Here is a 14302-nt window from a genome sequence, read left to right on the forward strand (position 1 = left end):
AGTTAAAATAATATCAAATTTATACTAATTTACTTCAAAATACAAAAGTATTTGACAGCTAAAATTAGTTACTTTAGCAAGCCCATCAATACCCTTTTACGATTATTGCTACTTTTTCGAAATAAAAGTAAAAACAAATTTATACTAATTTACTTCAAAATACAAAAGTATTTGACAGCTAAAATTAGTTACTTTAGCAAGCCTATCAATACCCTTTTACGATTATTGTTACTTTTTCGAAATAAAATAAATTTATTATCAAAAACCTTTTTTTTCTTAGTAAAAATAAAAAGGTTATTTTATATCAAGTTTTTATTCATAAATTTTTATAATGTTGTATAAATTTGAAGGTGGAAATCTGTAATAATTTTATCTTGAAAAGACTTGGCATTCTCAACAATGAATTGAGGGGTATTGCATCCAAATTCTGTAATTTGCGCGAGCGAAGCGAGCGGCTTAGGTCTAAGATTTTGATTCAAATCTTTGCTTATATTCCTTAAATTCTTTATGAAACTCGCAACAGTTCCATAAAAAATTTTAAATTCTAAACTGTCGAAATTACCGATCGGTAATCACACCCTTCACAGGTGTGTCGCTTTTTACAGGCGTGTCACTTTTAGCTAAAATTACCCCTACTCAGATTCATTGTTTTGTTAAATTAGGTAGATTGTGTAATAAAACAATTTATCTAATGGAAATATGAAGATTTAATGAAAATATCGTACTTAGTGAATTCAGAGTTATTCGAGCCAAAGGTAACTAAACTACTTTCGCCGATCCGATTTGCTCCATATTTAAAATATAGCTTGCATATGTAGAAGAAAAGCTAATTTTGAAGTACGCCCGAAATCCACCAACAGGATTTCGAGCTACTAAAAAGGTACTTTTAAATGTGATTTTTTTTATAAAAAATTAAATTTATTTTAAGATCAGACTAAAAACTAATTTTATGGAAAATCTATATCGACAAATTTATTACTTATTGGGTATATAGATTTTTTGATTATGGCGATTATGTCTGATATGCTTCCAATAAGCCAAAACACATTTCATACTGATTTCTATAAAAGGTATCTTTATTATAGAAGTGTAAGCTATATCTGTTTGTTTTTTTATTATAACAAATTCAAAATTCTCTTATAAGGACTAGATGAAATCTGTATTATTAAATCATTAGCTAAATGAAGGTTCAAATAGAAAGTAAATATCAATTTATATGATACTGAAACCAAATAGTTCTTTTAATAAAAGATAACACGCTGAAAATTATTGAGTATTTGCAAATCTCAAAAATCTATTGGTGAATTTGGCTCAACTTTTAAAATTATAACATCCATATCAAATCATAAAAGCAGACAAAAATTAAAGCCAAACCTATCGGCCAATTTTTTTTGATATTTTGATTTTTGAGGTATACTTTTAAAAGTGGATTTAAAGCACTTATGAAAAAACATTAACTTCTGTCGTTATGATTATTGATTTAGACAATAATGATTTTAATCTTTGATTATCAAAACACTAAAGTCATCTTTTTAACATTTGCTTGGTAGCATTAACTCAAGTCTAAAGTACTATTTTATGTGGCACTCTTAGAATTTTTGTATTCATTGTACACGCTGAAATAGTACCATTAAAGTTATGGCGGACTTTCAAAAAATAGTTTGGTCACCTTTTTCGAGCCTATATCTATGTAACTTGAGAAATATATTAGCTAATTTCATGATACTATCATACAGTAATCTTAATTATCAAAGAATATTTGAGTTATCCAAGGGTTTTTACTTACGATTATTCAAAATTATGAATGTAAAATTGATTTTGACGCAAAAGCATTCAGAGTAATTCGGTTTTGTAGAGATTTAACTCAAAAAATGGTGAAAATACGAAATGTGGTGAACCGATATGTTTAATACGCAAAAAATAATATAAATGATTACCAATCATAATCAACATCAGTAAAAGAGTAGTATTTTGGAATATCTTCATGGGAAGTTTCAACAGAATTTGCTGTTGGGAAGCGGATATCCTTCTTCTTGAGATTTTCGTCAAGTTCGAGAATACCGCCTAAGTTACCACATCTGCCGCAGTAATCTGGGGCACTAAAAACAGTAACAATTTGATTATTATGATTATATTCAAGACCGGAAATAACCAGTTGGTGTCCTCTAGCTGTGAGCTCCAAACCATTCTCTTCGTTCCAGCGTTTAGTGATATCTGGGCCGAATTGGTAGCCAGCATCACGTTCTGAAGGACGGAAGCCTGCCTGTGGTGCTGGATCACTCCAGACGAGATCACAAAGTGGTCCCTTGTGAGGAATTTCTGTAAATCTGTCGAGCATTTGAATATCTTTGATTGTACGAAGAGATGGTGACAAACCGCCATGAACGCACAATATCTTATCGTTAATGAGTGCTGCTATTGGAATATTGCAGAATGTTTCTGTATAAATCTTCCAAACTGTGTCGTCGCCATATCTGTTTACAACTTCTTCACGAAAACCAAAAACTTGTGAGATTCCGGCACTTTCGTGATTTCCTCTCAAGAGGGTGATGTTCTTTGGATATTTAATCATTAAACAGAACAAGTAGGAAACTGTTTCAACAGATTTTGCACCACGATCAACATAGTCTCCCATGAAAAGATAGTTGGTAAATGGGATCTTACCACCTATCTTGAACAATTCCATGAGATCTTCGAACTGTCCATGTATATCTCCACAAATGACAACTGGCGCCTGAACAGGGATAACGTTTGGCATTGTTCTGAACATTTGGGTGGCTGTCTCATTGATGTACTTGATATCCTCTAATGAAGGAATTTCATTTCTTTCGATCTTTGCTATGATAGTATCAGCAGAGATGACTTCCATTGAATTGAAATTTTTTTTGATTTTGTGAAATATTTCAAAGATCTTTACAAAAGATGATCCCCACTTAAATAAAAATCAAACATCTTATTGCGATGATTAAAATATATATATTTCATATAATGGGCCACTGATTTGAATGGAAAACACAAATATTCTGAGGAAACACAAATTAAAAAAAATCATTATTTATGGGAGATTGGAAATATTAAATTATATAGATTTTATGCTAAGTTTGTTAAAGATATATAACTTTCACAAGTAAATGAAAATTGAGAACTGATAATTGAAAGAGAAAATTTTACCCCTTTATCCCCATTTTATTTCTTCGTAATTCAAATTGCTTGAATATATTACATATTAAATATATGATTAATTACCCTTATTGAGATCAGAATTCAAAATTGATTTTGGACTAATATGATAGATTCAAAATACAATTTAGCAATATTCATTATTTCCGATTTTCTTTTAGAGAAAATTCAAAATAATAATTATCTTTTTTTCAAAAATTATCAATATCTAAATTTGAATGATACATCTATTATAGTAAAAATATCTATTAAATATTAACTGAAAAGCAATGTCTAAATTAAAGCTTTAGATTTTTCAAATTATCTTCAAAAATACCGGTTATGCTAAGAAGGGAACACGTATTTTTTTGTTTTACATATAATCCATTAAAATTTGATGAAAAGTTTCTCTATAATCATGCGGAACATTTGAATTCAATTTTTGAAAAGTTATTTGTAAAGTTTTCAAAATTGAATAATGTAGATTTTGAACATTGAATGTTTGAAATGATATTTGATTTAGACTATATTAATCATGTATACAAAAATTCATACATATTCCATAAAGAATATAATGTTGTTTAACTAAAATGATGAGAATAATAATGAAATTAAATAATATAAATCTTTCTTTATCTTTCTCGTGAAATGGGTCATTGTGTGAGTGAGGTACTTCGTTTTTGAAGTGCATATATTTAGTTACAAAAAAATGTTTTTACAATATCTTTTTTTAGGAAAAAAAAGATATTTATTACAGTTTAGTCTGATATAATAAATGTGTAACTTTGAAATTGCAAAGCACAAAATATTGGCTCTTAAAGAAATTGTAATTCAAGGGGAATAATTAATTTTGCAAAGGAATCGTCAACCCTATGGTTCCATAATAATTAAATGGGATCCGAATGGCAAAGCTTAAAATTTTAAAACAAATTTATGGGATCCGTTTGATTGAAACCGCCAGATGTATCTCAAAGTATTTACTGCAAAGTATTAAACGAATTGAATTATATAAGGAAAATGTTAAAATTCAGATGAAAAATTTTAAAAATTCAATTAAACCTCAATAATTTTCATCAAATATTTGGATGCCTAAAGAGCACTATTCTTATGGGCACCTCAATGCTCTGATGCCACAATTTGCAAGCTATTGTAGCACAATTGATTCAATTTACCTGTTAAGAACAGATGTTGATGAAGAATTAAATAGAATTTATCAAATGATAGAAAATAACCTGATTCTATGGCAGTCCCAACGGGAACCGCGGTAATTTACCGAGGTTTCCGCACACCTGTTCCTTTTTTTAGGAATTTTTTAGATTAAAAAATATGCTTTGTAAATCATTTTTTGTAAATCGGCAAAAATTTGGAAATATTCTGATGACAATAAATCTGGGAATAGTATTTTAAATACGAGAACAACCTATTTAAAAGTGTTTCGCTCGATTTTGTATAATTTCAAATTTTCGCATATAGCTTTCCGTGAATTACCGTGATTTTACCGCCACATCAATAGTTTACGACACTTTTTCCGTAAATTGAGTAGTTTACTGCACTTTTTCCGTAAAATTGAGTTACGGGAATCCGTAAGATTACCGTACTTCACTTCTAGTTGAAAATAGCATTAGTATATAATAAATAGATATATTATTCATATTTTTGATTTTGAATTACGGAAAAAGTGAGTTCAGAACTTCCAATTATTATTTGATTAATTATGTTAAAAATACTATAAGGAATTAAAATACATAATGTTGAAATTTGAATTACGGGAAAAGTGAGAGTGAAAGTGAAGTGAAAAAGTAAGATATTTTTTGTTGAAATAATCATAGTTGTACAATTTTGAAACTATATGTAAAGCTATAAATTGAATAAATTCAAAAACAAAAATTGTTTATTCTTATTAATAAATTTATATTAATCAATATTTGAACAACCCGTAATTAAAATTGAAATCCTCTTAAAATTTAATCCATACGTTAATTTTTAATTTGCTCGGCGAATGCCGAGCTTCCCTACTTCTCTTGTCATTCCTTCAAAAACTCTAATCTCATCGCACTTACAAACATCATGATTTGATGTATTGTCGAGAAATCTTAGACTTGTTTGTCATTTGATTATAGCATTTGAAAGTCATCTCGAAAATCGATTAACAAGACAATTTCCCAAACATCTACATACAAGTAGATGATGGTAAACCCATTAGAGTTGTTTTGCTATGATTCCTCCAATCTTATGATGAGAAAAATCATATCAAAACAGCTCTAATCGAACATTCTACACAGCTTAGCATCCAGCTAGTTCCAAGTAATGCGATTACAACATCAACGGCCAAAGCCTTTCAGAGTCCTTTAATCATTTCTTCTCATCTCAATGTGAAGTGGCCCCAAACGAACTACAAGCTGACGTTACAACGCATTACAACCCGGTTAATACGAGCATATACATTAGAACTGCTTTGTTATGATCTCCCTCATCAAATGATGAGAGATCTCATTATGAAGCAGCTCCAATCGAACTAAAAACCTACATACAAATGAGTGAAAACAAACTCATTAGAGTTGTGTTGCTTTGATTTCTCTCATCAGAAGATGAGAGATACCAGAACAAAACAACTCTAATCAAACTTTCTACACAACTCAGCACAGTATCAATGCAAAGTAATGCGTCTGTATCGTTAACAAGCAAAGTTGTTTCGGGTCCTTCCATTTTGGAAGAATTCGGAACAACTTTGCGAATTGATAGTGTAAACCCATATACATGAAAGCGTGCATGCATAAAGACAGGTATTGTCAGCAATGACTACCTGCCCAGCTATGAGTGATCAGAGAATTACCATCTCAGGCTTTTTGAGAACATTTCAGCCAGGACCCTCGTATGTTGACTGTGAGAAAGGCATCCTTTATCTGAAATAGATGCTTTTCCAACAATCAAATTCGAAGATCTTCGACGTTGTTGTAAAAAGAGAAGGAAAAGGAAAGAAAAGGAAGGAGAGGAAGAAGGAAAGGAAAAGAAGAAGTGTTGTGCATGAAAATAGCGTGACTTCACTTTTGACAAAAAGTGACACTATTTCTGATGGTTTTGTCATTTATTTGTCAGATTTATAAATGGATAATAATGCTGTAAATCAGATATTAATTAAAAATATTTAAGATTTATGTTCGAATTGAAAAGCAAAATGATATTTTTTTAATTGAAAAACGTTAATATAGGGTGTCCAAAGGTGCGTTTAGCACAGCGCTCTATATGAGACTATTAAAGGAGATATATGCTGATTATAAATATATAATAAAAAATATGAATATATGTATATGATGAGTATGTTGTATTTTGGCGCCATGCCGGGATATAAAATGAATTTTGAGACAAGAGGCGGTTTCGCGGGAAATTTTGGCGGGATTTTTTTTCATTTTTTTAATGAATCATAAAGAAAACATCCTCGCTCTTGCAAAAAAATGCAAAGACTGTAAAAAATCTACGAGACATTGGTAAAATGCTTCGGTATGGATGCTCCTAGCTATTCCACTGTAACGTATCATGTTAGGATGTATCACTTCATGAACAAAAAGGCGCCCATCATAAAAATTGACAAAAAATCGCCGGATCAAAGAAAAATCAAAGCAATTCTTCAAGTGCTAGATGAAGACCCAAGAGCATCACTCAGAAGGATAGAGGAGATGACAAAGATACCACGTACAACAGTCAGTTATTATCTGCACAATTATTTGAACTACAAACTAGCGTATACACGTTGGGTTCCGCACAACCTTAATTCAGTTCAAAAAAAATCTAGAGTCCAATCTTCGAAAGAGCTCCTCTCTATATTGGGTGCGTATCAATCCAAGAAGTTTCGCTTTTTAGTAACAGGGGACGAGTCTTGGTTTCAATATGCAACAGAAGCCAAAATCATGTGGATCCCGAAGGATGAAAATCCGCAAACATTCCCGAAGAAAAAAATTGACACACCAATGATGATGTTGTCGGTTTTTTGGGGCGTGAATGGCATCATCGCAATTGATATTCTTCAAAAACCTAATGGTGCGAAAATAAATTGTCAATCAAAATCAGGGAAAAATCTCCTTCATATTGCTGCACAAAATTGCAACCATGAAATTGCAAAAATGTTCATTTCATATGGTATAAATATTAACAGTTTAGATAATTCTAGAAAAACTGCTCTTCATTATGCAGTACTAAGCAATAATAAGGAAAATGTTGAGAATCTAATATCATTTGGAATTGATATCAATAGAAAAGATTATTACGGAGAAACTGCTCTTCATTTAGCAGTGGAGAAAAATTATAGTGATATTGCTGTTAACATTATTTCACATGGAGCAGATTTTAATATTAGAGATATGGATGGAATAACTGCTTTAATAAAAGCTGTGTTAATGAATAGAATATTAATTGCAACTAATATTCTCTCGCATGGTGTAGATATAAATAAAGTAGAACGTAGGGAGCGGCCATTGCTTCATCTTGCGGCAATATGTAACCATCCGGAAATGATGCAATTGCTTTTATCATTTAATGCAGATATAAATGGAAAAGACTCTTCCGGCAAAACAGCTCTGCATGCCGCAGCAATACAATGTTCCAAAGATGCTGTTATGTTACTTATTTCGAATGGCGCAGAGATTAACGCAATTGATAACGATGGAAACACTGCGCTGCATTATGTAGCAGAAAATAAAAAAGCTATTGAAATAGCAGAATTTCTTATTTTGCATGGTATTAATGTGAACATAAAGAACAGTGAAGGAAATACAGCACTACTTTATCATAGTGTGTATGAAAATGTCAGAATGTCAGTGTTTCTTATTTCAAATGGAGCAGATATAAATTCAACTGATAATAATGGAATATCTCTTCTTCATAAAATTGCATCATCATGCTATATTGTTAATATTCCATACATATCTTTTCTTATTTCCCATGGAATAGATGTAAATGCAAAAGATAGCAGGAATCGTTCTCCTCTTCATTATGCGATAGAACATCATAAAAATCAAATAGGTCAATTTCTTATTTCTTATGGGGCTGAGGTGAATTCAAAAGACTCTAAAGGAAACATTCCTCTTCATTATGCTGTAAAGAATGATAATATGGAAATGTTAGAATTTCTTATTACGCATGGTGCAGATATTAATGCAACAAACAACAAAGGTAAAACCCCTCTTCAATATGCCCTGCTTAAAAATAAAAAAGAAATCATCAATACCCTGATCTCTCATGGTGCACTTACGAATTCAGAAGATGTTGATGAATACAAGAAGAAAGCATGTGGAATATAGATTTATAATGCTTTTGAATAAGTTTTTTGATTAAATAATATATAACAATGATTTATATTTTTAAAAGATTTTTGGGTTAAAACATGAAAAGATTTTTATCTTGTAAGAAGACATGCAATTATAATAAACTTTATATATCAATTTTCTAAGTTAAAAAGTTAATTTTGTTCGGGAAAAAGTTATTATAATTCACTTCCTAGTAACTCATATGATTGTTATACTTTTTTGTTATTAAAATAAAGACATATTGATATTATGCGAGCATGTCAGAAAGTGGTAAGTGCACCCTTAAAGCATTAAAATTTACGATTTCAATTTTACTAAAGTATTCATATATAAAGCGATATATATAAATTCAATAATAAAACGATACGGCTGATCCCTATATGGGATGAATTTAAGTCTGGGATCCGAATTGTAAACTTCAGAAATACACAAATGAAATTACAACATTTTAATGGGGGAAAATGATGTTGTTTTTGAAGACAAACAGGGGATAATTATATAGATGAAAATTTTTGGAAAATTGATGAAAATTTTTCTTCACTTATTTTGATGTCCCAGGAACAGAATTCTCAGCAATACTTTATTGAATTAATGTCGCGTTTTACTAAATACAATGATATATTTAATGCAATATATTGCATGAAAACCCATAACGCAGAAGAAATTAATAAAATTTATAAATTGATTGATGTAAATTTAATTCAGACAAATTTCTTTGCAATAGATGATATCTTAACTGTATTGATAACTACATTAGTATTGAATAATCGATATGCAGGCTCATATTTTCAAATTTACAAAAAAATACGCGAATCATATGAAAACATGAGTAAAAAGGCAGCAACAATATCATTTTTTGAAACATTCCAATCAACTCATAATTCTCTTAATGTTCATGAAGAAAATACAATTTATTGGGCAATTATGTATGATGATATTAAGTTATTCATATCATTTACTGAAAGAGAATCATTTGATGCAAATATGGCTCTAGTAAGTGATTATTATCCAATAACAGGAAATGTATACTCATTACTTGAGCTATGTTGCTATTATGGATCTGTTAATTGCTTCAAATTTCTTAGAACTGAATTCAATTTACAAATTAATCACACATGTCTCGAATTTTCATTTTTGGGCGGAAAGCCTGATATCATGAATGAGTGCTTAAAATATCAAACACCTGATCAAAACTGTATGGTATTAGCAATTGCTTCTCATAACATTGATTTTGTTACGTTTTTGATGAATGAATACGATTTAAAGATTGATTTATCAGCGTGTATAAAATTCAATAACTTGCAGGCATTCTTTGTTTATTTAGATCAAACAAAAGATCTCAACGAATGTTATATTCTCTCGCCTAGTTTTCATATACCTTCAATTTGTGAATATTTCCTTGAAAATAATGTAAAAATTGATGCAACAGATTCTGAAAATGAAAAAACTGCGCTTCATAATGCTGCATATTACAATTGTGTAGAAGTAATGCAATTTCTGCTCTCTCATGGTTTATGTGTCGAAGAAAAATCTAAATATTTAAAGACTCCACTTCATTTTGCAGCCGAGAATAACAGTATTGAATCTGTTGAATTCCTTTTATCAAATGGTGCAAAAATCGATGCGCGGGCTTATTATATGGAAACTCCTCTCCATTATGCATGTAATTATAATTGCATAGAAACAGTAAAATTACTGATATTGAATGGTGCAAACATCAATGCAAAAACGAAACAATCAAAAACAGCTTTACATTTTGCAGTTAAAAATAACTGTAAGAATATTGTGAATATTCTTATTACATATGGAATTTCACTTAATATTCGGGATAAATCTAGGAAAACGGCACTCTAGTATGCATTTCAGGAAAAGAAAAAAGAAATAGTAGAAAATATTATTTCAAGTGGTGCAAATTTACATTCTAAATATTCAGATGGGAAAAATTTCATTCACTATGCAGCAATTTTTAATTTGACAGCAATATTAGAAACTCTTATTTCAAAAGGATTAGATGTCAATGCTACGGATGAAATTGGTTTAACACCTCTTCATTACGCAGCACAATATAATTGTTGGCAAGCTGCAAGTATTCTGATTTCAAATGGAGCAAAAACTAATGCACGAAATAATCGATGTGATAACACACCTTTACATCTTGCAATTGATAATAACTCAATAGAAACAATGAAAATTCTAATTTCTCATGGAGCCGATGCAAATGCATATACTTACCGCAATGAAAATTCACTATTTCAACTTGCCATTAAAAAATCTAGAAGATATGATTGAACTTTTTATAACGCATGGTGCTGATGTTAATTTCAAGGATTCTAAGGGATCGACGGCTTTATACTATGCCATTGATATAAGGTCAATAAAAATAATGCAAATTCTCATAAAATATGGGGCAAATATCATGGAAAAAAACAAATATGGATATACTCCCTTACATTATGCTGCAGAACATAATTTCAAAGAAGCGGTAGAAATCCTTATTTCCTTGGGAGCAAATGTAAATGAAATTGATGCATCAAAAAATACTCCTCTCCATATTGCCGCTTTAAAGAATAGTTTAGATGCTGCCCAACTTTTATTAAATAGTGATAATATTAATGCAAAAAATCAATATGGTTATACAGCTCTGTTTTATACGGCAGGAAATAATAATGTAGAATTTGCTGATTATCCTCTTTCTCATGGTGCTGATGTTAATCTAAAAGGATTGGATGGAAGAAATGCTCTTATTTATTATGTAATGCAATCAAGATATTTTAACGCAAATGTAAACGTTATTGATTTATTGATTTCTAGAGGATGTAATATGGAAGCGAAAGATGATTATGGTAAGACGGCCCTTCATTATGCAATTACAACTGATGAAAGATTATTGATAACACTTTTTATTGAAAGAGGAGCAAATTTAAATTCGAAAGATAATGATGGGAAAACTCCCCTCATATCTGCTGTAGAAAAAAATGCTGAATCAAATATAAATTTGCTCATAACCTATGGTGCTAACGTAAACGAAAAGAATAATAAGGGAAGTACAGCTTTACATTATGCTGCAAATATTGGAAGCAAACGTATTGCAAAAAACCTCATTTCTCAAGGAGCCAATATCAATGAAAGAAATAATCTTGGAAAAACACCTCTTCATTATGCAGATTATTCTTATCATATAGATGTTATTGAATACCTTATATCACAAGGTGCAGATGTAAATGCAGTCGATAATGATGGAGTAGCTGCCTTAAGCTATAATAAGAGGTATATTCAATATGGGAGAAGGTGCACAATTTGACTTTCTTTTTTCCTTTGAATTTGAATAAAAATTTTATAATATTTTTTGTTATTCAATTAAGTAAATCACATACTTTCATGTTTTGTCGTTCAACAACCATGCTACTGAACTTTATTTAGCTGAATGCTTTGTATAATGAGCTTGTATTAAATCTCTAGTCAATTGCAATTTTTTTGAATATAATTTTAATTATATGAATTTTTAATTGTCAAAAAAATTAATTAAAATCAGATTGCGTAAGTGCATGCGTAATTAAAGAAGAAGGGAAAAAAACGTGTTTGAGTTCTCAAAGATGTTGTAATTATAAAATTTTTCTATTGGTGTGATATTATTATTAACCATCAAGATTCAGATGGGATTTGGTAATTTTTCTAAGCGACCAATTATTAAAACTCATTGAAAAAAAAATAGAAAAACAATTATCAAAATTTTGTTATACTACTGCCTAATGTACTCTTGTGTTAGGACAAAATTTTGGGATCCGAAAAAAAAATAAACTTCAGAAATTTGTTTCTGAAAACAAAGAAAAAAAATTCATACTATTTTCATGTCCGAAGAAAATTGTGGGCACAAAATCTTCAATGAATTGACGAATCAATTTTCAAGCTTTAATAATATGATTGTTGCATTGTATCACTTGAAAACAGACAAAATGGATGCAATCAATGAGATTCATTTACGGATTGAAGAAGATATATTGGAGACAAATCTTTTATCACCAGATGATATTTTATTAGTTATAATGGAAGCAATGAAATGCAATATGCGCTATTCCTGGTCATATTATACAATTTACAAAAAATATGTGAATCACACAAGAATTATTATTTTAAGACAACATCTATCACATACTTCCAAAAATTGCAATTTGATCATGAAACTTTATGTATCCATGATGAAAACCCAATACACAGAGCAATAATGTTAGATGATGTAAAATCATTTATTGGATACATCGAAGCAAATGGTTTGGATTTATATCAAATGCCTGTTAATGAATCTTGTCCCAGTATCAATATAGCCAGCTGTTCATTACTCGACTTATGTTGTTTCTATGGTGCAGTGGGTTGTTACAAGTTTTTAAGAACAAAATACAACTTCATGATAGGTGAAACAAGTCTTCATTGTGCGTTTTTGGGCGGTAAGCCAGATATCATGAATGAATGTTTAAAGGTTATTAAGCCAGATCAGGCTTGCATGGAATATGCAATCATGTCTCACAACATCGATTTTGTTTCCTTTTTGATGAATGAATACAGACTTAAAATTGATTTGAATTGGTGTTGCAAATACAAAAATCTTCAAGCATTCTTAGTTTATTTGGATTACACTCAAGACATCACTAATTGTTTCCTTTACTCTCCATGCTTTAACATTCCTGCACTATGTGAGTATTTCATGTCTCATGGATTTGATATCAGAACAAAGAATGAGAATGGAAGTACTGTCATGCATTTTGCTTCATATTTCAATTGTAAAGATATTCTTGGGTTCCTCATATCTCATGGTGGGAAGGTAAACGAAAAGTCTAATTATAAAAAGACACTTCTCCATCTTGCAGCTAAAAACAATTGCATGGAAGTTATAAAACTTCTTATCTCCCATGGTGCGCGTGTCAATGCGAAAGATCTAAATCGATACACTCCGCTTCACTATGCTATAGAAAACAATAATAAGGATGCAGTTGAATATTTAGTAAATCATGGAGCAAGCCTCGATGGTAAAACCGTTTCCAAGACTGCCCTTCATATAGCAGTTCTTAATGGTTCCATTGATATGGTTGAGTTTCTGCTTTCACTTGGGGCTGACATAAACATTAAGGACAAAAAGGGTCGAACAGTCTTATGGATTGCAGCCCAAAAAAATAGCCAACGCTTGATTGACTTTCTCATTTCAAGAGGTTCGAATCTTGATGTTATTGTTAACGGAGAAAGTCTTCTTGTCTATGCAATCAACCATTTTCAGGATGAGTTATCGAACAAACTTATCGATCATCATGCAGATCTCTCTATAAGAGATCATTATGGCCGAACAGCTTTAGATTATGCTGTTTCCTTTGAAAATAAAGTTATTATCGAAAAACTTTTATCAAATGGCGCACCTGTAAATTTGCAAGATAAGAGTGGTATGACTCCTCTCCATCATGCTATTGATGGAAGAAATTATGAATTAATTGAAATTCTCCTATCACATGGAGCAGATATAACTATAAAAAATAAGGATAAACTAAATCCTGTAAGTTACGCAGCAAAATATGGACCGTATAAAATGAATGAATTCATTATTTCGCATAGCCATCATTATGATAAAAAAGAAAATAAAAATGACCCTTCTGAATTGCCAATGGATGAATTATAGTACACCGTCCGTCAAATAACTAGCTTTTCATTAATAAACTTATTAATAAATCATTATTTATCTGTTATTTTTATGTAAAAATGAATGAATTTTGTTCATGGATTTCAAAAGAAAACAATAAAGTTAGAATCGTTAAATTAAATCAGGTATATCTTTTTGTTGAAGCTTCTACGATTTATTTAAT

At 30.4% G+C, this 14302-nt stretch overlaps 4 protein-coding genes and 1 pseudogene across 5 annotated transcripts, besides 6 other annotated features; 4 read left to right on the forward strand and 1 right to left on the reverse strand.

Moving 5' to 3' along the window:
- Positions 1-638: part of a mobile genetic element that runs on past the window's edge.
- Positions 639-751: 113 nt separating this feature from the next.
- Positions 752-1673: a mobile genetic element.
- A 260-nt stretch (positions 1674-1933) lies between these two features.
- On the reverse strand, positions 1934-2869 carry TVAGG3_0569020 (phosphoprotein phosphatase protein; the record flags this gene model as incomplete). Its single annotated transcript, XM_001315114.2, has 1 exon — positions 1934-2869. One exon carries the CDS (start codon positions 2867-2869, stop codon positions 1934-1936), a length of 936 nt encoding a protein of 311 aa, XP_001315149.1.
- Positions 2870-5119: 2250 nt separating this feature from the next.
- Positions 5120-5193: a mobile genetic element.
- A 330-nt stretch (positions 5194-5523) lies between these two features.
- Positions 5524-5783: a mobile genetic element.
- Positions 5784-6365: 582 nt separating this feature from the next.
- Positions 6366-7193: a mobile genetic element.
- Positions 6462-7193, forward strand: TVAGG3_0569060 (annotated as a pseudogene). Its single transcript has one exon. A coding segment is annotated over exon 1 (732 nt).
- A 1519-nt stretch (positions 7194-8712) lies between these two features.
- Positions 8713-8745: a mobile genetic element.
- A 539-nt stretch (positions 8746-9284) lies between these two features.
- TVAGG3_0569080 (spectrin binding) lies at positions 9285-10313 on the forward strand (the record flags this gene model as incomplete). The annotated part of the gene is made up of 1 exon (XM_001315116.1): positions 9285-10313. One exon carries the CDS (start codon positions 9285-9287, stop codon positions 10311-10313), a length of 1029 nt encoding a protein of 342 aa, XP_001315151.1.
- Positions 10314-10662: 349 nt separating this feature from the next.
- On the forward strand, positions 10663-11760 carry TVAGG3_0569090 (cyclin-dependent kinase inhibitor 2C-related family; the record flags this gene model as incomplete). Its single annotated transcript, XM_001315117.1, has 1 exon — positions 10663-11760. The coding sequence occupies one exon, from the start codon at positions 10663-10665 to the stop codon at positions 11758-11760; it is 1098 nt and encodes a 365-aa protein (XP_001315152.1).
- A 555-nt stretch (positions 11761-12315) lies between these two features.
- On the forward strand, positions 12316-14118 carry TVAGG3_0569100 (spectrin binding; the record flags this gene model as incomplete). The annotated part of the gene is made up of 1 exon (XM_001315118.1): positions 12682-14118. One exon carries the CDS (start codon positions 12682-12684, stop codon positions 14116-14118), a length of 1437 nt encoding a protein of 478 aa, XP_001315153.1.
- Positions 14119-14302: the final 184 nt, after the last annotated feature.

This window comes from Trichomonas vaginalis, chromosome II, assembly GCF_026262505.1.
Source record: "Trichomonas vaginalis G3 chromosome II, whole genome shotgun sequence".
Classification (NCBI taxonomy): Eukaryota; Parabasalia; order Trichomonadida; family Trichomonadidae; genus Trichomonas; species Trichomonas vaginalis.